The sequence below is a fragment of the Dama dama genome, chromosome 17 (genome assembly GCF_033118175.1).
Source record: "Dama dama isolate Ldn47 chromosome 17, ASM3311817v1, whole genome shotgun sequence".
In the NCBI taxonomy this organism is placed as follows: Eukaryota; Metazoa; Chordata; class Mammalia; order Artiodactyla; family Cervidae; genus Dama; species Dama dama.
Genome location: NC_083697.1, coordinates 31,748,573 through 31,772,928, shown reverse-complemented (window position 1 = coordinate 31,772,928; position 24,356 = coordinate 31,748,573). Strand labels below are relative to the sequence as shown.

Genomic DNA, 24,356 nt, shown 5'->3' with positions numbered 1-24,356 from the left:
TACTCAGTTATACTCTGGTGGCTTATTTAGGAAGTTTATGTAACTCTCTGACCTTCTAGCATCCATTGTATATAGTGGATAAAAATTGAAATAATCAGAAAGACAGCGGTTAATCTTTACTTTTAAACGTAACAGTGGACACAAATTCTCATCCATTTTAGCTTTGTTCTATCATCTCTTCTTCCTACATCTTCATTATTCTGAGGCTTTCTGAATTGGAGGTTCTCAGAGAATTATTCTCCTTTCCTTCTGCTTCTCTGCCTTCTTTATTTCTGAAAATAATCTTTGTTTTAGCCTAAAGCATTGAGCAAAACTTCTTAACTTTTCATGGATTTTTTGTGATTTATTCTTCCAAAAAAATTCATTGAGCACTTACTTTGTACCAGATACAGGGAATACAGATATGATTTGCCCTAAACAGTAAACCAGGAGATACTCTTAATAAAGTGTGATGGTGCTATTGTGATCTCACAAGAGAAGTAATGACCCCCTAGCACTCTGACTTCTTGAAATCTGAGAAAGATGCCATGAAATTAGTAATTCTTTGTCCATTTTATTTCAAAAGCAAACAAAATATAAAACCTACTCAACTGTCCTGGGGGGATAGAGCATGAGACAACTGGCTACAAAAAAAGCGGAAGTGAGTATGTGAAATAATGTTTTCACAAATAAATAACTGGAGACATTTTGAAGACAGTGTCAGAAATAGAAGGAAACACCCTAAAAGCTAGGAGGTAGAAAAGAGATATTATGAAAGCTACAGAAATATGCCTAACTAGGACTCCTTTTATAGAATTGTCCAAAGATCAATCACAGAGGAAAAGATTGGTAAGAGGCAACAAGGACTTTCCTAGTGGTCAGGTGGTTAAGACCTCATGCTCCCAATGCAGAGGACAAGGGTTCCATCCCTGGTTAGGGAACTAAGATCCTGAATGTTGCACCATGCTCCCAACAAAAAGAAACAAAAAAAGAGGCAGCAACAATTTTGATGCAATAGAAGCAACATAAGTGTCTCTCTAATAGTGTCTGGGGACAGTGAGGTTCAGGAAAAAGCCTTCCATCTAAGTGCATCTTTCTCCTGGCCCTGCTGTGTGTTTCATGGGGTTTTTGTTTTTGTTTTTCTTTCCAAGCTTCTGTTCAAGTGTAGAAGTCTTCCAGCTTGGGGGACAGTTCTTGGTAGCTGGGTATTTCCAACCCCAAGCTTCTGATACAATTCTGGTATCAGCTCTTTTATTTTTCCAGTTGTATTTTGTTAAGAATACATTCTGTTACTAATTTTTTTCCTCATGATTTTAGGTCACATTGATAGCTTTTATCTATGTAACAAAGTAGTTATTTTATTCTTTTGAAACTCAATTTCTCCTAGCCTTGTCTTTCTGTTCTTTAGAATGTTTGAATTCTATAATTTTTATTCTTAAATTCTTGGTTTAAAATTTCTTAATTTCTTTGCCTTATCTTTTCCCTTTCCTTAGATCCCAATTATTCTATTCTTTAAAATTTTATACATGTTTTCATTTTATTTCTTCATTTATACATGTGATCTCCAGTTTTAAAAATCATCTTATAACATTACTCTTCTTTTCCCACTTGACAATGTGGCAGCTGATATTCAGAGAGGGAAGGGTTTGTTAAGGTGACAGAGATAGACTGGCAGGATTATATTTGAAGTATTCACTTAAGAAAAATCTTCATGTATTTTTTTTAAAATTCTTGGACCTTCTCTCATTAAGTCAGCTGGACATTTTGAGCTCAAATCTCAGAAAGCGATATTACAAATGAAACAAGATTATAAAAGAAATTTTCCTTGTGATTTCTTTGTTTCAACAGTTCAAAAGTTTAAGGAGAATGTAAATGACTGAGGAAATAATTATATTTGTTTAGTGAAGAGAAAAAGACTTGAAAAGGAAGTTATGAGGTCCTAGGTGAGTTTCTCTTAAAGAGTCCTACACATGCTTCCTCGGGGTGCAGGTGGCAAGATTTCCCAGATATGCTTGTATGTTTGAAAGTAGATGGGAACTGTGCCTCAGTGTGTCATGGGTATTGTAGGCATAGGATGGTATGAAGACCCCAGGATAGAAAATGGCTCACTGTGTCCCGAGAGAGCCTTCCAAGAATTTATGAGACCCCATGTGTTGTAGAAACAGCAAAATCATGTAAACCCTGGAGTGGTGTGAAAGATACAGAGAAATCTGTATATTGAGAATAGGAATAAGGGATAACTCAGGGACAGCTTTCGTGGACTAATGACAGAGATCAGTTGGGTTGATGGACATATCACTATTATTATAAATCAAATCCCACCATCCCTTTTTTTAATGTCATAAAATGAATTATATAACATCTGTTCTCTAAAAGGTTATTTTATTATAATTAAATTCAAGGTGCACTTGTTTCATTTTTACAATCAGACTGCATTTCCATATTTTTGCTGCTCTTTTCACTGCACTGGAACAATCAGGGAGGTGAAACAGGAAAGGAATAAATTCCCAAGGATATCCTTGCACCTTTCATTATTTGGGATCTCAGAACAGCAGAACACAGCGGATCCTGAAACATAAAAGTGTAATAATAAAGCAACTGAATTCCTTGAGAAACAGTGATATCAGCAAAGCAATTATGTACTGTATTGAAAGACTTAGTTGCCTATCCCCACCCCACTCCACCTTCATCTAGTTTACCTATAAGAAATATAGGATGGGGTGAAAGCAGAATCCCAAATCAGCTATAACAGGAAGACCCCAACTTTGAGCACCATTCCTTCTGGCTACTTAATCACAAAGACATCCAAACCCTTTGCTACAGCTTCTGATCAGCTCCCATCAATCTTAAAATCTAATACCATGTCTAATTAGGGAAGAATAAATGAGTTCCCTTAGTTCCTTTCTGTTTGTAGTGTGTCTACTACCTGCTAGATCCATTCCCCTCCTCTATTATTTGTTTCTAAAATTTTAGATGAGTTTTCTTGGCTCTTCATTCTTGATTTAAATGGGCTGACATGCTAGGTCTAAACCAACAAGGTATATAGCAGGCTAAAATTTAAATTCCTATCTTAAAATAAAAAGAAATCATAAAACAAACAAATGATATAGGTAGAGAAGTGGGGAGAGAATAGGAAAGAGAGATGTTCTTAAGAACCAGAATTAGAAAGTCAAAGAATTCATCACAGAAGTAATTTCTCATTTACTCCTTGTTACTTGCTCCCCACTGTCCCCAGAACTCAGGACAGTCCTGGCAAAGAGTGTACCATCACTCAACATGCATTGAGTGTATACATGAACACAGTGAGTAAACACTTCATCCCTAAAAGTATGCTAGCTGGAGCAGACTGACATTTGTCAGGAAATTATGTAGAAAGGCTTTGTGCCCTGGGTAGAGTCTGAACCTTTGCCTTGAAGGTCCTTGTAAGATTTTATGATGCCAGTAACATCAACTTATTTATTCTAGATTATTTCTCTAATCAGAAAAATAATGCATAATTGACTGATGTGGAGTAGAATGCCTCCTCAAACATTTCTTTGAGATAAGTTAATACAGGTCTTTCCCGAAGAGGAACTTGCAGATAAAACCTTTTCTTATCCTTGTGACAACAGGAAATAGGATAGAGTATATGAAAGATATTGAAGGTCTTCAGGTAGTCATCTTTTTTTCACAAAACCACTTAGGAATGTTTGAGAAGTCATTTTTTCTGTGAGTTCAGGGTACAGAAATTCATCAAAGAAAACACTCACGTTTTTCCAGCATTATACACCTCGAAAGCTTTGTGGAGTTGGTCAAAAGGCAACTGATGGGTTATTAATGGATCTATATTAATTTTATTTTGTAGGTAAGCAGTCACTAGTTGGGGAAAACAGTCTTTGGTTTTATAATCTGCAAAATAAAAATAAGTAATAAGATTTGAGAAATATCAAACTAACCAAAAGAAAAATCAGTAAGTTGTGGAGATGGGTAAACTATTCTGAAAATTTGCCATTGATGAGTTCATTTGTACATCAGAAGTTGTTGGCTTTTGTTGCTAAGTGTGGCTGCTACAGACAGTTCTGTTACCTAGAACACCTTTGGAAAAAAATTGGGTCATTATTCACATGTTATTGGGTTAAAAACTAATTAAAAATAAAGTAGCAGTCTCCAGCCTACCTCCTGGGTTTAACATTATACAACTATTTCCTCATCTCTCTATTCACACACATTGAGATGGCATGGGAACTTTTGATCAGAGCAATGGATGGAGATAGAAATATTAATTTAGTAAAGCTATTGGTCAGTACTGCTCAGAAATAAGGGCTCCTATGGGAAGACAAATATCAGTGCCAAATACCAAGTTGGTACATGTAATTATTCAGAAAGCCTCGCTGTTAGAATAGCACAACAAACTTTGAGTCCACCAGTGCAGAACTGAACTTAGCTGAATTATTCCAAACACTGGGAAAACCCAGAAACTATTTTGTAGGAGATAAAAAATTTTATTTAAATGTAAAAAAAAAAAAAAACCTATTTAATTAAATTGGCTAAAATTGATCTGCAAAATATACCAATTCATTGGAGAAGTCTTTGAAAACTTATACCATTATAGGTCTGTTTCCCCAAGGAGGAAAATTTTGAATTACATGTTTCTACAAAGTTGAAAGTCAAAGAGGAGAGTGAAAAAGTTGGCTTAAAGCTCAACATTCAGAAAACTAAGACCATGGCATCTGGTCCCATCACCTCATGGGAAATAGATAGGGAGACAGTGGAAACCGTGTCAGACTTTATTTTTTGGGGCTCCAAAATCACTGCAGATGGTGACTGTAGCCATGAAATTAAAAGACGCTTACTCCTTGGAAGGAAAGTTATGACCAACCTAGATAGCATATTAAAGAGCAGAGACATTACTTTGCCAACAAAGGTCCATCTGGTCAAGGCTATGGTTTTTCCAGTGGTCATGTATAGATGTGAGAGTTGGACTGTGAAGAAAGCTGAGCACCAAAAAATTGATGCTTTTGAACTGTGGTGTTGGAGACGACTCTTGAGGGTCGCTTGGACTGCAGGGAGATCCAACCAGTCCATCCTAAAGGAGATCAGTCCTGGGTGTTCATTGGAAGGACTGATGCTGAAGCTGAAACTCCAATACTTTGTCCACCTCATGTGAAGAGTTGACTCATTGGAAAAGTCCTTGATGCTGGGAAGGATTGGGGGCAGGAGGAGAAGGGGACGACAGAGGATGAGATGGCTGGATGGCATCACCGACTCGATGGGCATGAGTTTGAGTAAAGTCCGGGAGTTGGTGATGGACAGGGAGGCCTGGTGTGCTGCGATTCATGGGATCGCAAAGAGTTGGACACGACTGAGTGACTGAACTGAGCTGAACTGACAAAGTTGAAAGAGGTTTCGTGAAAGCAAAAGCAACTGACTTACCTCCTAAACACGCACCCTTCAGTGTCCGTCCAGTGAAAACTGTTTGACCAGAAAGGGAAAACTTTAAATTTGGTGCAGACACCCCAGTGATTATACAGACACCATGGCTCAGGTTGCAGGAGTCCCAAGCAGCAACCTGATAATGAGAATAATGACCGTAAGTAGATGCCCATATGTAAGTAGCAACTATCTGCAGTGTTGGAAGGAATTGTGGATTCCTAGATTTCAGACCTTTTCCTGGGCAGATGCTACTTATTTTGAGCCCAGCTTTCAACACTGCCAGTGATGGAATCTCATTAGAGAACCAGTAGAGTTTAGTGGTAAAGAGTTTAGAGTAAAGTGATAAAGACCCTGCTGCCGTATGACTTTAGGCAAGTTACTTAACCTCCCTATGTCTATTTGTAAAAAGAAGAATAATACCACCTATGTCATAGATTTGTTATAAGGCTTAAGTGATTAAAACATTTACAATGTTATCTGGCACAGTAAGTACTGTGTGTTTATTTAATAAAATTACCTGCCACTTCAAAGACCACACACACTATTATTCTTTGCCTGACCTTCTCACTTGTATGACACTGTTTAGTTCATTTATACTTAAACAAAACAAATATATACATATGTGTGTGTGAAGCTTCATTAAAAAAAAAACCAGTTTTTTAAGGGTGTAGAGTATACTTCAGGTCACTCTATTTTACTTCTTTTCTGGTTCTTAATCTTCTCTCTCTCCCCTTCCTGCATTTTGCCTATGTCTCTTTCCTGTTACATCACTGCGTCTACTTCCTTCACCCTTTGACCATGTACGTTAGATACATGCTGAAATGAATCGAATGCCAAATTCTTTCCTCTATGCTGTCAGTTCCAAGAGTGTAGGGTCTACTTTATTCTCCCTGAACTTAACATACTGGTGCATAGGTTCATTTTTCAAATGATGAATGGTTCTGAAACAGAACACACATGAATATCATATGTGAATTACAAATGTTGATACTTAAATATAAAAACATGTTCGTGGATAAAGAGCTAGGACTACAGGAAAGGAAATAGTGCTTATTTAAACTTCATATATTATAGTATCATATCTTTAAAGTATATATTGCTTTTATTTTTAAGATGGATATTTTAGAGTGACTATACATTCCATTTTTAGGTTTGGGGTCCACAGGTCCAAAACATGTATTCAGGGGAGTTTTATACATAGTGTGTTCCCACCCACTAAGCAAGCATCTATAGACAAAATTCATTTTACTGTGTTTTCCATTTTGCAGATATGCATTTTTTACAGATTGAAGGTTTGTGGCAACCCTGTGTTGAGTAAGTCTATCAGCACATTTTTTCCAATAGCATTTGCTTCTTTTTTGTCTGTGTCACATTTGGTAATTCTCACAGTATTTCAAACATTTTCACTATTATTATATTTCTTATTATGATATGTAATCAGTGATCTTTGTTACTATTACAAAAAGATACTGACTCTCACTGAAGGCTCAGATGATTAGCATATTTTAGCAATAAAGTGTTTTAAAATTAAGGTGTGTACATTGTTTTTTCTTAGACAAAATGCTATTGTATACTAATAGACTACAGTATAGTATAAATGTAATTTTTATGTGTGGTGGAAAACCAGAAAATTACTTGACTCATTTTATTACAATGTTCACTTAATTGTGCTGATCTGGAACCAAACCTACAGATCTGCTTCTACTCACTGTGACCCGAACCCACACACCATGGTTTCTGTGAGTCCGATGGCCTCAAAGGCAAAGTCAACACCGGTGCCTGTCATCTCCTTGACCACCTCCTGGACGGGCTTCTTGAGATTCGAAGGGTTGAGAAAATCTGTGACCCCTAATGCTTTTGCCCGAGGAAATTTTTCCTCGTTGATATCAACTCCAATGATTCTAGAAGCACCAGAGGCTTTACAGCCCATGACAATAGCTGAGCCGATTCCTCCAAGTCCAAAGACCACACAGGTAGAACCAGGAGTGACCTACAAATTCACAAGTCATGTTTGTGTTAGGAATCACATCTGGACACTTGTATAATTAAGAAAACAAACAAAAACAACCATTGAGGCTTTTGGAACTATAGACCCCAGTTGAAACATTTGGACTGTTTTGGTCTTGTTTTTATGTTTTCTCGGCAGATCACTGTAACATACTAACACACAGCTGTTTTCCTCACCTGGGCAGAGTGAACAGCAGCCCCATATCCTGTAGGCACCTCACAGCTTATGATACAAATTTTATCCATGGGAGCAGCAGCATCAATTTTTACCACCGAAATCTCAGGCACAACAGTATATTCGGTGAATGTACTTGCGCGGAAACAGTGGTAGATCTTTTCTCCTTTGCAGGTAAACCTGCTTGTGCCATCGAGCATTAATCCAGAAGAGGGCAGAAGGCTGTTCAGCCGTGACACGGACGGGCACAGCAGCAACCCAGAAACACAGAGTTGTAAGGAGAGAAATGAACACCTTTAGCTCCAGGTCAGTGCTTGCACAATATAAGCGATTTAATAAAAAGTGACAAGATAAACAAAGATGGGCAAATCTACTAACTCTTGCTTCTCACAGAAGTTTCCCTTGGGATGCAAGCAGGCGCTGCATTCTCTACACTGTGGAAGAGGAAGTGTGAGGACTTTATCTCCTATATATAGGAAAAAAAAATCATTAGTTTAAAATATTATTGAAACACAATAGTGCGGTGATAAAAACTTCATTGAATGATTTGATAACTTGCTGTGGACAGATTATGACAAGTATAACATATCCCATGGCTATTTTGGAGGAAAAATCCTATAACCTGGTTTCAGAAATCCCATTATTATTTTGGACAAATGATGGAAATATGGGGATATTCCTTGCTGGATAGATAATTGTAGGTCTGCTTTTACTCTGGAAATAAACTAATAAAACTGGGAATGACCCTTAGAGATGTCATCTACTCTAACCTTTTGGTTTTCCTTTGAGAGATTTAAGTCCGCAGAGGTCGTTACCTGCCTGAAGCTGGATAACAGCAGAGACCTTTCTATTGAGCCTACCTGCCCCATGATGGCACATAGACCCACAGCAGGTCTATGACATGTTTTCCTTAGGGGGCTGTGGTTCAAGATATTCTCAGTTCAGAGAGTAAAAGGAATAGCTTTCTTTCTGCAGAGAGAGGCTGCTCCTGGAGTGCTTACTACAGAGGGTGGTTTTTTAGGTTGCACAGTTCTAAGAGCATACTGATTATGTGTAGGTCCAATAATTAACCCTCCTGGGACCCAGGGTTATAGGCTGGGAAGGTGAAGAGAATTAATGAACACAGTCTGAGGAACCAGAGATCAAAATACCAACATTCGTTGGATCATAGAAAAAGCAAGAGAATGCCAGAAAAACATCTACTTCTGCTTTATTGATTATGCTAAAACTTTTGACTGTGTAGATCACAACAAACTGTGGGAAATTCTTAAAGAGATGGGAATACCAGACTACTTTACCTGCCTCCTGAGAAATATGTATGCAGGTCAGGAAGCAACAGTTAGAACTGGACATGGAACAACAGACTGGTTCCAAATCGGGAAAGAAGTACATCAAGGCTGTATATTGTCACCCTGCTTATTTAATTTAAATGCAGAGTACATCATGTGAAATGCCAGCTTGGATGAAGCACAAGCTGGAATCAAGATTGCTGGGAGAAATATCAATAACCTCAGATATGCAGATGATACCACCCTTATGGCAGAAAGTGAAGAGGAACTAAAGAGCCTCTTGATGACAGAGAAAGAGAAAAGTGAAAAAAGCTGGCTTAAAGCTCAGCATTCAAAAATTCAGATCATGGCATCTGGTCCCATCATTTCATGGCAAATAGGTGGAGAAACAATGGAAATAGTGACAGACTTTATTTTCTTGGGCTCCAAAATCACTGCAGATGGTGACTGCAGCCATGAAATTAAAAGATGCCTGCTCCTTGGAAGAAAAGCTATGACCCATCTAGACAGAATATTAAAAAGTAGAGACATTACTTTGTCAACAGAGGTCCATCTAGTCAAAGCTATGGTTTTTCCAGTAGTCACGTATGGATGTGATAGTTGGGCTATAAGGAAAGTTGAGTGCCGAAGAATTGATGGTTTTGAACTGTAGTGTTGGAGAAGACTCTTGAGAGTTCCTTGGACTTCAAGGAGATCAAACCAGTCCATCCTAAAGGAAATCAGTCCTGAATATTCATTGGAAGACTGATGCTGAAGCTGTGGCCAATACTTTTGCCACCTGATGCAAAGAACTGACTCATTGGATAAGACCCTGATGATGGGAAAGATTGAAGGCAGGAGGAGAAGGGGACAACAGAAGATGACATGGTTGGATGGCAGAGGATGAGATGGTTGGATGGCATGAATTTGATGGGCTTGAATTTGAGCAAGCTCTGGGAGCTGGAGATGGACAGGGAAGCCTGGCATGCTGTAGTCCATGGGGTCCCAAAATATTGGACACAACTGAGTGACTGAATTGAACTGAACTGATACACACATACTTATATGTATTTGTATAGGCTTATAGGATCTTAATTCCCCAATCAGGCATTGAACCCAGGCTGTTGACAGGACAGCATGGAGTCCTAACCACTGGATTGCTAAGAAATTCCTGTAGCATAGTATTGTGTGTGTGTCAACTGTATTTCAATAAAAAAGGAAACAGTGAATTCTTCTGCAGTTATGTCAGAATAAATTAACTTGCCAGATTATAAAATTTCCCTTTCTGCTGACAAATAATTCATTAGAAAAAAGTTTTTACTGACATATATTTGATAAACAAAATTGTGTGTAAGTTTATATTGATTTGATACATTTATATTGCAATGATTGCCATTTTCATATTAGCTAACACTTCTTTTATTTTTTATTTTTTAGCTAACACTTCTATTGTGTCAAGTAATTATAATTTCTTTTAGTTTCAGTAACAATTAAAATCTAGTGACTTAGCAAGCTTAATGTTTATAATATAGTTTTATTGTTTGTTTGGAAATAAAACAAGCAGCCCCTGCTCCTAGGAGATTATAATCTATTTAGAAGTACACTGGTCCTATCTCAACTAGTTACTTGGCTCAGGCACTGACACTCTGGATTGCTAGCGCTGACAGTGGAGAAACTGTGTGACCCTTGGAATCACTGGATACATTTACTACCACGATATGTGATTAGGTAAAACAATTTAGAGGCAAACCAACTTATTTCTCCTGTAAATATGCTAATGCATTTTGGTGGTGGGTTGTTTGTGCAGAGGTTTTTGTGGCCCATTTCCTACCTGGTTTCACTGAGCTCACTCCTTCGCCAATACTCTCCACAATTCCAGCTCCTTCATGGCCTGGGATGAAGGGATACTTCACTGTGATTATTCCTTTTATAGTATGATCATCAGAACCACAGATCCCTGTAGATGTCATCTGGGTAGGAATTAAGTGGCCAAGGATAAATTAGTTTGGAATTTTCCTTTTGTCTGAGACTTATTATGAATAATTTTTTACATGAATGACCTCATTTGATCCCTATAATAATATTCAGAGAAACACAGGGCAGGTCTAATTACCCTGGTGGCTCAGAGGTTAAAGCGTCTGCCTACAATGAGGGAGACCCGGGTTTGATCCCTGGGTCAGGAGGTTCGATCCCTGAGTCGGGAAGATCCCCTGGAGAAGGAAATGGTAACCCACTCCAGTATTCTTGCCTGGAGAATCCCATGGATGGGGGAGCCTGGTAGGCTACAGTCCACGGGGTCACAAAGAGTCGGAAACGACTGAGCGACTTCACTCACTTAAAGATGTGGAAAGGGAAGATTCGAAGATTTAAAATAACTCACCCACTCTCATGGTGCACGTTCAGATCTGGAAATAAACTAGGTCTTTTGAAATCGACTCTGTACACCCTATGTCATCAACTAGTTTGCAATATTAGAGTCTATTCTATCCAATGAAGGATTTTTGACCACGTATCCATAGCACCACCATTGAGAAACCAAAAATTTTAGCCCAGTATTGTGGAATGTTTTCCCAATCCTCTGGGAAAATTGATTTTAAACTAGCATATTGAAAACATTAAGTTAGTAATGTAAAATGAGTTGAACTGCTGCAAGGTTTAATTGGCATTGAGAAGTTTTAAAACTTCTCAGTTAATAGCCTAAGTTTTCTTTTCTGTGGATAGACTCAATCCACTCATATTGATCATAGAAATGAAACATTTCCTGTAGCATAGCCACTGTATTACTGCTCTGCCTGGAATTCAGCCAGAAAGCATACAGGCAGGGATACTGACTAGCTGTTTCAGTATCAGTAGTGGGAGTGCTGGAACACTGGGAACAACTTTGATACATGAAATAAGATTTCCTTACACTTGCCTTCACAAGTACAAGTTCAAAGATTTAAATTTACCTTAATACGAACTTCCCCAGCCTTTGGTGGCTCAACCTCCACTTTCTCAAGTGAAAGAGAGTTCTTTTTCCAGGCAATGGCTGCCAGGCATGTGATTGTCTGTTGACACAAGGACAATAAGATGACATCATTTAGCGATAACATTTAACTTCTGATCATACAAATGACACTAACTTGCTGTAATTTGTACCAATAAGAAAATCACACAAAAAAGAAAAAAGATCATTGCAATTTCAGACATCAGCTGGTAAAATTTTAGCATATTTCTTTTGAGTCTCTTAAAATAATTTTTATATGGTAGAGATCATGTCTTATGAGCAGTTTCACATTTTAGGCTTCATTTTTTTGCCAGTGAAAGCCACTATATATTGAACATTTACTGTTTGCTTGTTCTAAAATGTTTTCTCATGATTTCAAAATGCTTTATAATTTTAAATAGTTGTTTTATATTTCATCATTTGAATATATCCAAATATTCTTAATCAGCAACTAGCTTAATCAAAACAATCATTTCCTTTGTTTTGACCATTATAATGTATATTGTTTATAATTTTGACTTGCCTGGTTTCCTTAAGTAAGAATTACTAGGGGAAGGATAGAGACATGGTTAGAGTGAAACTGATTTCTAACTAACTCTCCAGAAAGTTTGAATGATTTGGCACAACTCCTTGAACCATAAAGCAATATCTATGTCATCATTTTTCCTACTCTCATTAGCATTGACTGTGGTCATTAAAAACAAAGTGACTGTCAGAAAAAGCTAGCTATTTATTTTTATTAGTATTTTTCAATATTAAGAATGTTGAAATTTTTTATGTGTATGTTAGTCATACATATTTTTTGTGTGTGTGGAATGTTTGGTTCCTATATTTTGCATAAGTATCCACTTGCATCTTGGTATTTTTTTTGCTAATCATTTGATCTGTTTACACATAAAAGGAGTGACTGGCAGTCTACTAACTTGTCATATATGATTTTTCCTTCTTGATTTTTGACCTTTATTTTTTATGAAGCTATATGTTCATATATACATGCATAACACACACATTTTAAAATTTTGACTCATAAAAATATGTTTTCCTTTATTATTTAATCCATTTCTGTGCTTTGAGAATTCTCTCCATTCTTGTTGTTGTTCAGTCACTCAGTCGTGTTGGTTCTTTGCGACCCTGTGAACGGCAGCACGCCAGGCTTCCCTGTCCTTCACTTTCTCTCCATATAGAGACCATTTGTCACCCTCTTTCTAGATTTTTATAGTTTGATTTTTAAATATTTAACTCTTAAATCTACCTCAAATTATTTTGGGTAATATAAATTTATAGAATCTAAATGAATTGTCTCAGCATGAACTCCTGATGAATTTTTCTTTCATTTATACTTAAATTAGCATCTTTACTATATAAGTTCTTCACTTTACAAGTTTCTTTTTGGAAACATAAATGTATCTTACTGTCTGTTCTTGCACTGACACCTCAGTGAATAACTTTTTGATATTTTTTAATATCTGGTGGTACTAGAGTCCTTCATAATTTTATTGGTGTTTCATTTGCAAGTTTACTGCACTAGTAACTGTAAGACATTATGAGCTGAGTAAATTACGTCTTCAAGAAACTTAGAAATCAATCGAGGAGATAATACATGTCTTGTAACACAAAGAAAAGGGGAAAATGCCACAAAAGAAGTTCAAATAAAAGCAAGTAAAATTATATACTTTATGGAAAACTTCTCCTATTTCAGAAGCGATACACACTCAAGGCAAAAACTTGGAAAACTCAGATAAGTGTAAAGGAGGGGAAACTTCAAGCCCAGTACCCAACTATCAGCATTTTTAAGATTTTATAAACAGATTAACTGAAGCATTTTTAAAAAAAATTTTGCTGGAGAATAATTGCTTTACAACATTTGCTGGCTTCTGTCGAACACCAGCAGGACTCAGCCTCAAGTACACACGCGTCCCTCCCTGTGGGACTCCCCGCGCGTCTCCCACCCCACCTCGTACGGTCAGGACGGCCGTGACAAGGAACCAAAAACAGTAAGTGCTGTTGGGGATGTGGAGAAAATGAAGCATTGTTTTTAAGAGTATGACACTGGAAGGAACATAACATCTAATACTAGGAAACCGACTAAATAAATAAATAAAAGCAGCATAATTATCTCCTTGGAATGAATTGCTTTGTTAAATGATAGGCACATTTTTAAGGCATTTAATACAACATTATCAAACTATCACCCAGCAAGTTTCTATCAGTTTACTTTCCTAACAGTGGTGCATGAGTTTCCATAGATAGGAAAACATTGAGTAGTATCCACGAAAATCTTTGACAACCTGTTTGGAGAAAATGTCTTAATTTTGTTTCAGTGTACTTTTTAGATAAGTAATAAAGATGATATAGACCTATTTGAAAAGTAGCACTTACCTTTCCTAAGGTGTCCATGATGAGTTTTCTGTTTTCCTCGGTGTCCTATAATGTGCCAAAGAATATCAGCTCTTTGACTCTGCTCCTGGGGAAACTGGACTATTTATGAGCTGAGAGTAATTAAAAATAATGACATAATGACACAACAACATGGGGAAACCAGAGAGGTAAGTGGTTGGCAAATATGTGAAAGTGTAGGACAGCAAGGAATATGAGAATGATTCAGGAGGGCGTCAACAAGGATGCTCTACTGGGGAGAAGCAGTTTGAAGAGAAGCTTTAGGTGAAAAGGCAATGCAGTGATTATAAAAAAGTGAATAAACTAAGAGAACGATCAGCTCATAATTAGTTAATAAGAATTTCTGGAGTATCAATTAATACCAGGTATTGCTAGACACAGGTGATACCAGTATAACATTGGGTCTCCAAGAGTCAAAGAGATGGAAAAGCACAGGTAATAATACAATATATGTTTAAAAGTTGAGAGATAAGTGATGACAAAGACATGACAAAGACAAAGAGATGACAAAAAAAAGTTGACAAAGGCAATGTGAGGTCATCATGAATGATGAGATTCAGATGAGACTTGCTGTCCTTCTTACCATCATGGTGAGTATCCCTGCCTGTCACTTGGGAGACTGAGGTTCCCTGGTGGGAAGGCAACAGGCTCTTTTGGGCTCCCCTGATGGCTCAGATGGAAAGAGTCTACATGCAATGCAGGAGACCTGGGTTCGATACTTGGGTTGGGAAGACCCCCTGGGGAGGGCATGGTAACACACTCCAGTATTCTTGCCTAGAGAATTCCATGAACAGAGGAACGTGGTGGGGTTGCATTGAGTTGGACATAGCTGAGCCTCAAATACTTTTTCATTTTAGCTGCATTTTGAAGAAGAAATTTTTGTAAAATAAAAGAATAGGTAACATATTCCAAATAGGGGGTAGAGCTCAATCAAGGTAAAATGAAACTCTATAATGTGGGCTTGGAGTGATGCTGATGATGATGGCAAAGCTGCTGCTCCTGTTAATAAGGATGATAATTGGCTTGATATTTGGCTTCTGCTAGATCTGATAGACAGACTGCCTGATGAACTATGGACGGAGGTTCGTGACACTGTACAGGAGACAGGGATTAAGACCATCCCCATGAAAAGAAATGCAAAAAGGCGAAATGGTTGTCTGAGAAGGCCTTACAAATAGCTGTGAAATGAAGAGAAGTAAAAAGCAAGGGAGAAAAGGAAAGATATTCCCATTTGAATGCAGAGTTCCAAAGAATAGCAAGGAGAGATAAGAAAGTCTTCCTTAGCGATCAATGCAAAGAAATAGAGGAAAACAACAGAATGGGAAAGATTAGAGATCTCTTCAAGAAAATTAGAGATGCCAAGGGAATATTTCATGCAAAGATGAGCTCGAAAAAGGACAGAAATGGTATGGACCTAGTAGAAGCAGAAGATATTAAGAAGAGGTGGCAAGAATACACAGAAGAATTGTACAAAAAAGATCTTCATGACCCAAATAATCACGATAGTGTGATCACTCACCTAGAGCCAGACATCCTGGAATGTGAAGTCAAGTGTGCTTTCGAAAGCATCACTAAGAACAAAGCTAGTGGAGGTGATGGAATTCCAGTTGAGCTCTTTCAAATCCTGAAAGATGATGCTGTAAAAGTGCTACACTCAATATGCCAGCAAATTTGGAAAACTCAGCAGTGGCCACAGGACTGGAAAAGGTCCGTTTTCATTCCAGTCCCAAAGAAAGGCAATGCCAAAGAATGCTCAAACTACCACACAGTTGCACTTGTCTCACACACTAGTAAAGTAATGCTCAAAATTCTCCACGCCAGGCTTCAGCAATATGTGAACTGAGAACTTCCAGATGTTCAAGCTGGTTTTAAAAAAGGCAGAGAAACCAGAGATCAAATTGCCAACATCCGCTGGATCATGGAAAAAGCAAGAGAGTTCCAGAAAAACATCTATTTCTGCTTTACTGACTATGCCAAAGCCTTTGACTGTATGGATCACAATATCTGTGGGAAATTCTGAAAGAGATGGGAATACCAGACCACTTGACCTGCCTCTTGAGAAACCTGTATGTAGGTCAGGAAGCAACAGTTAGAACTGGACATGGAACAACAGACTGGTTCCAAATAGGAAAAGAAGTACACCAAGGCTGTATATTGTCACCCTGCTTATTTAACTTATATGCAGAGTACATCATGAGAAACGCTGGGCTGGAGGAAGCACAAGCTGGAATCAGGATTGCCGGGAGGAATATCAATAACCTCAGATATGCAGATGACACCACCCTTATGGCAGAAAGTGAAGAGGAGCTAAAAAGCCTCTTGATGAAAGTGAAAGAGGAGACTGAAAAAGTTGGCTTAAAACTCAACATTCAGAAAACTAAGATCATGGCATCTGGTCCCATCACTTCATGGCAAACAGATGGGGAATCAGTGGAAACAGTAGCTGACTTTATTTTTCTGGGGTCCAAAATCAGTGTAGATGGTGATTGCAGCCATGAAATTAAAAGACACTTACTCCTTGGAAGGAAAGTTGTGACCAACCTAGAGAGCATATTAAAAAGCAGAGACATTACTTTGTCAACAAAGGTCCGTCTAGTCAAGACTATGGTTTTTCCAGTTGTCATGTATGGATGTGAGAGTTGGACTGTGAAGAAAGATGAGCACCGAAGAATTGATGGTTTTGAACTGTGGTGTTGGAGAAGACTCTTGAGAGTCCCTCGAACTGCAAAGAGATCCAACCAGTCCATCCTGAAGGAAATCAGTCCTGGGTGTTCATTGGAAGGACTGATGCTGAAGCTGAAACTCCAATACTTTGGCCACCTCATGCGAAGAGTTGACTCATTGGAAAGGACCCTGATGCTGGGAGGGATTGGGGGCAGGAGGAAAATGGGACGACAGAGGATGAGATGGCTGGATGGCATCACCGACTCAATGGGCATGAGTTTGAGTAAACTCCGGGAGTTGGTGGTGGACAGGGAGACCTGGCGTGCTGCGATTTATGGGGTCGCAAAGAGTCGGACATGACTGAGTGACTGAACTGAACTGAACTGAGAGATAGATAATAAGGCAAATATTAGATATGAAAACACCAAGGGCACTATTTATTAACTTGCAGAGTAAGAATGCGAGTTCTTGGCTGATCACTCTGGCGGCCCTGATTCACATCCCTTAGACATGATTTATTCACTGTCCTTCAAAGCTTCCCTCGAGGAAGTCAGTGAAACAGCTTCTTTGATGAAAACCTTTATAGTTCGCAGGTGCCATGAGCTGTGAGTAATTTAGGTATCAGTAGGTGTGAGAGAATAGTTTGAAACTAGATTGAGTAATTGCATGTCTCTAGGCTTGGAGCGTTTCTAGCTAAAGAACTATCTTAACCCCCTAATCACTTGTTCATAACTTTTTGTTTTCTTTCATAAAAGTTTTGTAACTGCCCTTTAATTATCTCAGGGTCTTGCCCTAACAATGCTTCTCTCTTGTCATAAAACCTAGGGACCTGCATTCTCCTAGGAATTATTGAAGCTCTTATCTCAAGACTTGGGTGAGAAACTGGGCTAGGGCAGAGAGGGCTGGCTTATAAGCTCAGGAGAATGCTCTTGGGAGACATTCCAGGTGACCATGCTTTATTTAGGGAGTTATCACCCATATAGGCAAGAAGGTATGAGAGTGGAGGTGTCTGAACAGGATTGAAGGGACTTAGTCTTGTTCATTTCTCTCTTTTTATATAATACCCTGATCTCTAAGCTTTCTGCACCCATGCATCTACTCTTAGAATGTATACATTATTCCTATTCTGCAATGCTTGGGCTGACAGACATGAAATGAAGTCTGGCATGAACGATCAGAAGGTCCAGTTTGGGCTTGTCTCTCAAATAGAATCTTGCTAAAGACCAAAACCATAGTCATTTGTTTCCTACCCTGTTGCCTAAATCTAGACCTTTATTGGGTGTATATTCTGAGCCCCAAGCAATCAGCCAACGAAGGTCAAGTGTAGGACTGCAGCTGGGAGCAGAAACTCGGATCAATTCAACTTCAGTAGGATTTTCCCTCTCTGTTACATGGGGCAGTAAAGTGCAGTGGTTAGAAGCGTGGATACTAACACTAACAGACTTGCATTCCAATCTTATTTCCATGTCTTTTTCCATGCTTTATGTAAGTAAGAAATCCAACTTCTCTGTCCTTCAGTTTCCCCATAAATAAAATGAAAATGATCATAGTAGCTCCTTCATAGGTTTCCTTTAAAGATTAAGAGAGTTAACATGCAAGAAATGTTTAGAACTGTGGTGGGCTCACAGCACTGCCTTTCTGTAAGTGTTATCCATTATTTTGCATTCCAGTCCCCTATAATGAAAAGGACATCTTTTTTGGGTGTTAGTTCTAAAAGGTCTTGTAGGTCTTCATAGAAACATTCAACTTCAGCTTCTTCAGTGTTACTGGTTGGGGCATAGGCTTGGATCAGTGTGAGATTGAATAGTTTGCCTTGGAAATGAACAGAGATCATTCTGTTGTTTTTGAGATTGCATCCAAGCACTGCATTTCGGACTCTTGTTGACCATGATTGCTGGGGTACAGCCTTGGCAGGATCCAGGGGTTACCCTCAGGATGAACGGCGTCAGCAAGAGAGAGAGAGAGAGAAGACACATGAAACCAGCCTTGATAGGGCCAAGTCTGTGTTTTACTTTTTGACAACCGGTTTTATACACTTTCACAGAACGTTTTCAAGGTACAAGGTGCTTACTTATGATTACACAGGATTAGTATTACATAATTTTGTTTTTTAGGAAAAGCAGGATGTTTTTTGCTTTCTAATTTTATAGTAATTCTTAGCACATGATCTTCTGGCCTTGGGGCTATTAACATTTTATGCAGGTCAGGTGAATGTAAACCTATTTTCCGTTTTTATGGTGACCTTAACTGAAAGGTAACAGTCTCATAGGGAAATAGTACAGAGTAGAATTATGTTCTTGTTAATACAAAAATTAATCCTTCTGCAAAAGTTGTCAGTTGCATTTATCTAAGAAGTTTACCCCATACTGACTCTGCGACTTTGGTGAGGCAGCTTCTGCCTAGCACTCCTGGCTGACAATTAACAACCATCTCATTGTTACCACACTAGGGCTAAGTCCTTATTTCTCTAGATCTTTAACTATATTAACAATGGTTTCTATAACACAACCTTAGCACATTAAAAGCAAAAACACGAGGGGGAGGAGCCAAGATGGCGGAGGAGTAGGACGGGGAGACCACTTTCTCTCCTACAAATTCATCAAAAGAATATCTGAACGCAGAGCAAACTTCACAAAACAACTTCTCATCGCTAGCTGAGGTCATCAGGCACCCAGAAAAGCAGCCCATTGTCTTCAAAAGGAGGTAGGACAAAATATAAAAGATAAAAAGTGAGACAAAAGAGCTAAGGACGGAGATCCGTCCCGGGAAGCGAGTCTTTAGAGGACGTTTCCAGACTCTGGGAAACCCTCGCACTGGCGGGCCTGGGGGAAGTGTTTGAATCTAGGAGGGCAACCTGACTGGGAGGGAAACAATAAATAAAACCCACAGATTACGTGCCTAAAAGCAACTCTCAGCAGAAAAGTGCCCCAGACACCCGCATCCGCCACCAGCAAGTGGGGGCGGCACGGAGAGGAGCGGGCGGCATTGCTTGGGGTAGGGTCCGGGCCTGAGTGCCCTGAGGACAATCGGAGGGAGCTTTTGTGAGTTGCCAACTTGAACTGTGGGAGAGCAGGGAAGAGAGAGAAAATTGACCGGCCCGAACACGCTGCCGGCCGTTCGCGGAACGGGGGTACTGAGAGTCCGGAGAGGGGCTCGCAGACTGCGGACCGGCCCGGACCCGCCAGAGGCGGGAGCAGGTCGCGGTGAGACACAGCGTGCAGGCACCCGACCAGTGCGGGCGGGGACTGGGGCTGGGGGCAGAGGGCAGAAGGCGCACGCACCCGACTGGCGCCGGCAGAAACCGAGATTGGGACCGTGGAAGGGAGTGGGCACGCCGCGCCGCACCCGGGGAGAGTGCGCCTGTCAAGCTCCTGGCTGCCTGGACCGCTCTGACGCGGAAGGCACAAGAGCGGACGCAGCCTTTTGTTCCGCGCTTTTGTGGAACACCCGAGGGCTGGAGCTGCGCACAGTGCACGGCGCACTCCATATAGAGCAGCCGGGATCCTGAGCAGCAGACCGAGAAAGCAGCGCCAGCCTCTCCCCGCAGCGCCAGCCCATCCCAGCAGCGTCAGCCCCTCCCAGCAGCGTGACAGAACTAGCTACCTGAATAAGAGTCCACCTCCGCCCGCCTGTGTCAGGGTGGAAATGAGGCGCTGAAGAAACCAGCAAACAGAAGCCAAATAAACAAAGGGAACCGCTTCAGGAGAGAGCGGTGCAACAGATTAAAATCCCTGTAGAAAACACCGATTACACCGGAAGAGGCCTGTAGATATCGAGAAGTGTAAGTTGGAACGAGGAGATATCTGAAACTGAGCTGAACCGACACTGACCGCAACAGCTCCAGAGAAATTCCTAGATATATTTTTACTTTTTTTTTTAAATAAAATTTTTTTTAATTTTTTCTTTTTTATTTTTTCTCTTTTATTTTCCTTTAAAATTCCTTATTACTCCCCCATCACTCCTTAACTTTCATTTGCATAGATTTTTACGGTTTTTTTAATTAGGGAAAATTCTTTTTTTTTTTTTTTCTGTTCTTCTCCTTTTTCTCTTCTATTTTCTATTTTTCTTTTTCTCTTATTTCTTTTAGAGTCCTCTAGTACTCCTCTACTACTCCTTAATTTTAATTTTCAATACACTATAACCTTACCAAAAAAAAAAAAAAAAAAAAAGAGAGAAGCCCTATTTTTTAAACTGAACTTCATATATATTTAAAAAAATTTTTTTGATGTGTGTTTTGGTTTTTGTTTTTAATATAGTATTTTTAAGAGTCTAATCTCTACTCTAGATTTTTAATTTTTGTTTTTCAATATATGATATAAATTGTGAACATTTAAGAATCCAATATTCAGTTCCCATTTTTATTCAGGAGTGTGTTGATTATTCTCTCCCAATCTTGACTCTGTTTTCTACCTCAGAATACCTCTATTTCCTCCTTTCCCCTTTTCTTCCCAATCCAATTCTGTGAATCTTGGTGGGTGTCTGGGCTATGGAGAACACTCTGGGAACAGACAACTGCGTAGATCTGTCTCTCTCCTCTTGAGTCCCCCTTTGTCTCCTCCTGCTCAACACTATCTCCCTCCTCCCTCTCCTCTTCTTCATGTAACTCTGTGAACCTCTCTGGGTGTCCCTAACGGGGGAGAATCTTTTCGCCATTAACCTAGAAGTTTTATTATCAGTGCTGTGTAGTTGGAGAAGTCCTGAGACTACAGGAAGAATAAAACTGAAATCCAGAGGCAGGAGACTTAAGCCCCAAACCTGAGAACACCAGGAAACTCCTGACTACATGGAACTTTAAGTAATAACTGACCGTCCAAAAGCCTCCATACCTACACTGAAACCAACCACCACCCAAGAGCCAATAAGTTTTAGAGCAAGACATACCAAGCAAATTCTCCAGCAACGCAGGAACATAGCCCTGAACATCAACATACAGGCTGCCCAAGGTGACACCTAACACATAGACCCATCTCAAAACTCATTACTGAGCACTCCATTGCTCTCCAGAGAGAAGAAATCAAGTTCCATGCACCAGAACACTGACGCAAACTTTCCTAACCAGGAAACCTTGACAAGCCAATCGTCTAACCCCACCCACTGGGAAAAACCTCGACAATAAAAAGGAACCACAGACCTCCAGAATACAAAAAGCCCAGTCCAGACACAGCAATCTAAACAAGATGAAAAGGCAGAGAAATACCCAACAGGTAAAGGAACATGAAAAATGCCCACCAAGTCAAACAAAAGAGGAGGAGATAGGGAATCTACCTGAAAAAAATTTAGAATAATGATAATAAAAATGATCCAAAATCTTGAAAACAAAATGGAGTTACAGATAAATAGCCTGGAGACAAAGATTGAAAAGATGCAAGAAATGTTTAATAAAGACCTAGAATAAATAAAAAAGAGTCAATTAAAAATGAATAATGCAATAAATGAGATCAAAAACACTCTGGAGGGAACCAAGAGTAGAATAACAGAGACAGAAGATAGGATAAGTGAGGTAGAAGATAAAATAGTGGAAATAAATGAAACAGAGAGGAAAAAAGAAAAAAGGATCAAAAGAAATGAGGACAACCTCAGGGACCTCTGAGACAATGTGAAACGCCCCAACATTAGAATCATAGGAATCCCAGAAGAAGAAGACAAAAAAAAAAAAAAGGCCATGAGAAAATACTCGAGGAGATAATAGCTGAAAATTTCCCTAAAATGGGGACGGAAATAGCCACCCAAGTCCAAGAAACCTAGAGAGTCCCAAACAGGATAAACCCAAGGCGAAACACCCCAAGACACATATTAGTCAAATGAACAAAGATCAAACACAAAGAATGAATATTAAAAGCAGCAAGGGAGAAACGACAAATAACACACAAAGGGATTCCCATAAGGATAACAGCTGATCTATCAATAGAAACCATCCAGGCCAGAAGGGAATGGCAAGACATACTGAAAGTAATGAAAGAGAATAGCCTACAACCTAGATTACTGTACCCAGCAAGGATCTCATTCAGATATGAAGGAGAATTCAAAAGCTTTACAGACAAGCAAAAGCTGAGAGAATTCAGCACCACCAAACCAGCTCTTCAACAAATGCTAAAGGATCTTCTCTAGATAGGAAATGCAGAAAGGTTGTATAAACGCGAACCCGAAACAACAAAGTAAATGGCAACGGGACCATAACTATCAATAATTACCTTAAATGTAAATGAGTTGAATGCCCCAACCAAAAGACAAAGACTGGCTGAATGGATACAAAAACAAGACCCCTATATATGCTGTCTACAAGAGACCCACCTCAAAACAAGAGACACATACAGACTAAAAGTGAAGGGCTGGAAAAAAAATATTTCACGCAAACGGAGACCAGAAGAAAGCAGGAGTCGCAATACTCATATCAGATAAAATAGACTTTCAAATAAAGGATGTGAAAAGAGACAAAGAAGGACACTACATGATGATCAAAGGATTAATGCAAGAAGAAGATATAACAATTATAAATTTATATGCACCCAACATAGGAACACCACAATATGTACGGCAAACGCTAACGAGTATGAAAGAGGAAATTAATAGTAACACAATAATAGTGGGAGACTTTAATACCCCACTCACAACTATGGATAGATCAACTAAACAGAAAATTAACAAGGAAACACAAACCTTGAGTGACACAATGGACCAGCTAGACCTAATTGATACCTATAGGACATGTCACCCCAAAACAATCAACTTCATCTTTTTCTCAAGTGCACACGGAACCTTCTCCAGAATAGATCACATCCTGGGCCATAAATCTGGTCTTGGAAAATTCAAAAAAATTGAAATCATTCCAGTCATCTTTTCTGACCACAGTGCAGTAAGATTAGATCTCAATTACAGGGAAAAAATTGTTAAAAATTCAGACATATGGAGGCTAAATAACACACTTCTGAATAACCAACAAATCATAGAAGAAATCAAAAAAGAAATCAAAATATGCATAGAAATGTATGAAAATGAAAACACAACAACCCAAAACCTATGGGATACTGTAAAAGCAGTGCTAAGGGGAAGGTTAATAGCATTACAGGCTCACATCAAGAAACAAGAAAACAGCCAAATAAATAACCTAACTCTACACCTAAAGCAATTAGAGAAGGAAGAAATGAAGAACCCCAGGGTTAGCAGAAGGAAAGAAATCTTAAAAATTAGGGCAGAAATAAATGCAAAAGAAACTAAAGAGACCATAGCAAAAATCAACAAAGCTAAAAGCTGGTTTTTTGAAAAAATAAACAAAATTGACAAACCATTAGCAAGACTCATTAAGAAACAAAGAGAGAAGAACCAAATTAACAAAATTAGAAATGAAAATGGAGAGATCACAACAGACAACACTGAAATACAAAGGATCATAAGAGACTACTACCAGCAGCTCTATGCCAATAAAATGGACAACATGGATGAAATGGACAAATTCTTAGAAAAGTATAAC

The 24,356-nt window shown here is 39.0% G+C and overlaps 1 protein-coding gene and 1 long non-coding RNA gene across 4 annotated transcripts in view; one reads left to right on the top strand and one right to left on the bottom strand.

Annotated features, from left to right (window-relative positions):
• The window catches only part of LOC133071703 (uncharacterized), a 178,003-nt gene extending 169,021 nt beyond the window's left edge, over window positions 1–8,982 (top strand). For 2 of the 3 annotated variants that reach the window (XR_009696505.1, XR_009696506.1), the window contains exons 4-6: window positions 6,660–6,705; window positions 7,748–7,879; window positions 8,817–8,982. This is a non-coding gene — a long non-coding RNA (uncharacterized LOC133071703). The remainder of the gene's footprint in view (window positions 1–6,659; window positions 6,706–7,747; window positions 7,880–8,816) is intronic. The other variant, XR_009696507.1, reaches the window with a different exon arrangement.
• On the bottom strand, window positions 1,829–14,224 carry LOC133071702 (alcohol dehydrogenase 1-like). The gene is made up of 9 exons (XM_061164357.1): window positions 14,207–14,224; window positions 11,790–11,888; window positions 10,673–10,811; window positions 7,952–8,039; window positions 7,576–7,795; window positions 7,121–7,381; window positions 5,392–5,527; window positions 3,729–3,867; window positions 1,829–2,547 (listed from the first exon to the last, which is right to left on the bottom strand). Exons 1-9 carry the CDS (start codon window positions 14,222–14,224, stop codon window positions 2,523–2,525), a joined length of 1,125 nt encoding a protein of 374 aa, XP_061020340.1. The 3' UTR covers window positions 1,829–2,522.
• Between the last annotated feature and the right edge of the window lie 10,132 nt (window positions 14,225–24,356).

Coding starts and splice junctions, on each gene's coding strand:
- LOC133071702 (XM_061164357.1), bottom strand. Junction 5,528..7,120: donor TCGGACTCACAGAAACCATG/GTGTGTGGGTTC, acceptor TCTCATTATCAG/GTTGCTGCTTGGGACTCCTG. Junction 3,868..5,391: donor GAAGGGTGCGTGTTTAGGAG/GTAAGTCAGTTG, acceptor TTTATTTTGCAG/ATTATAAAACCAAAGACTGT.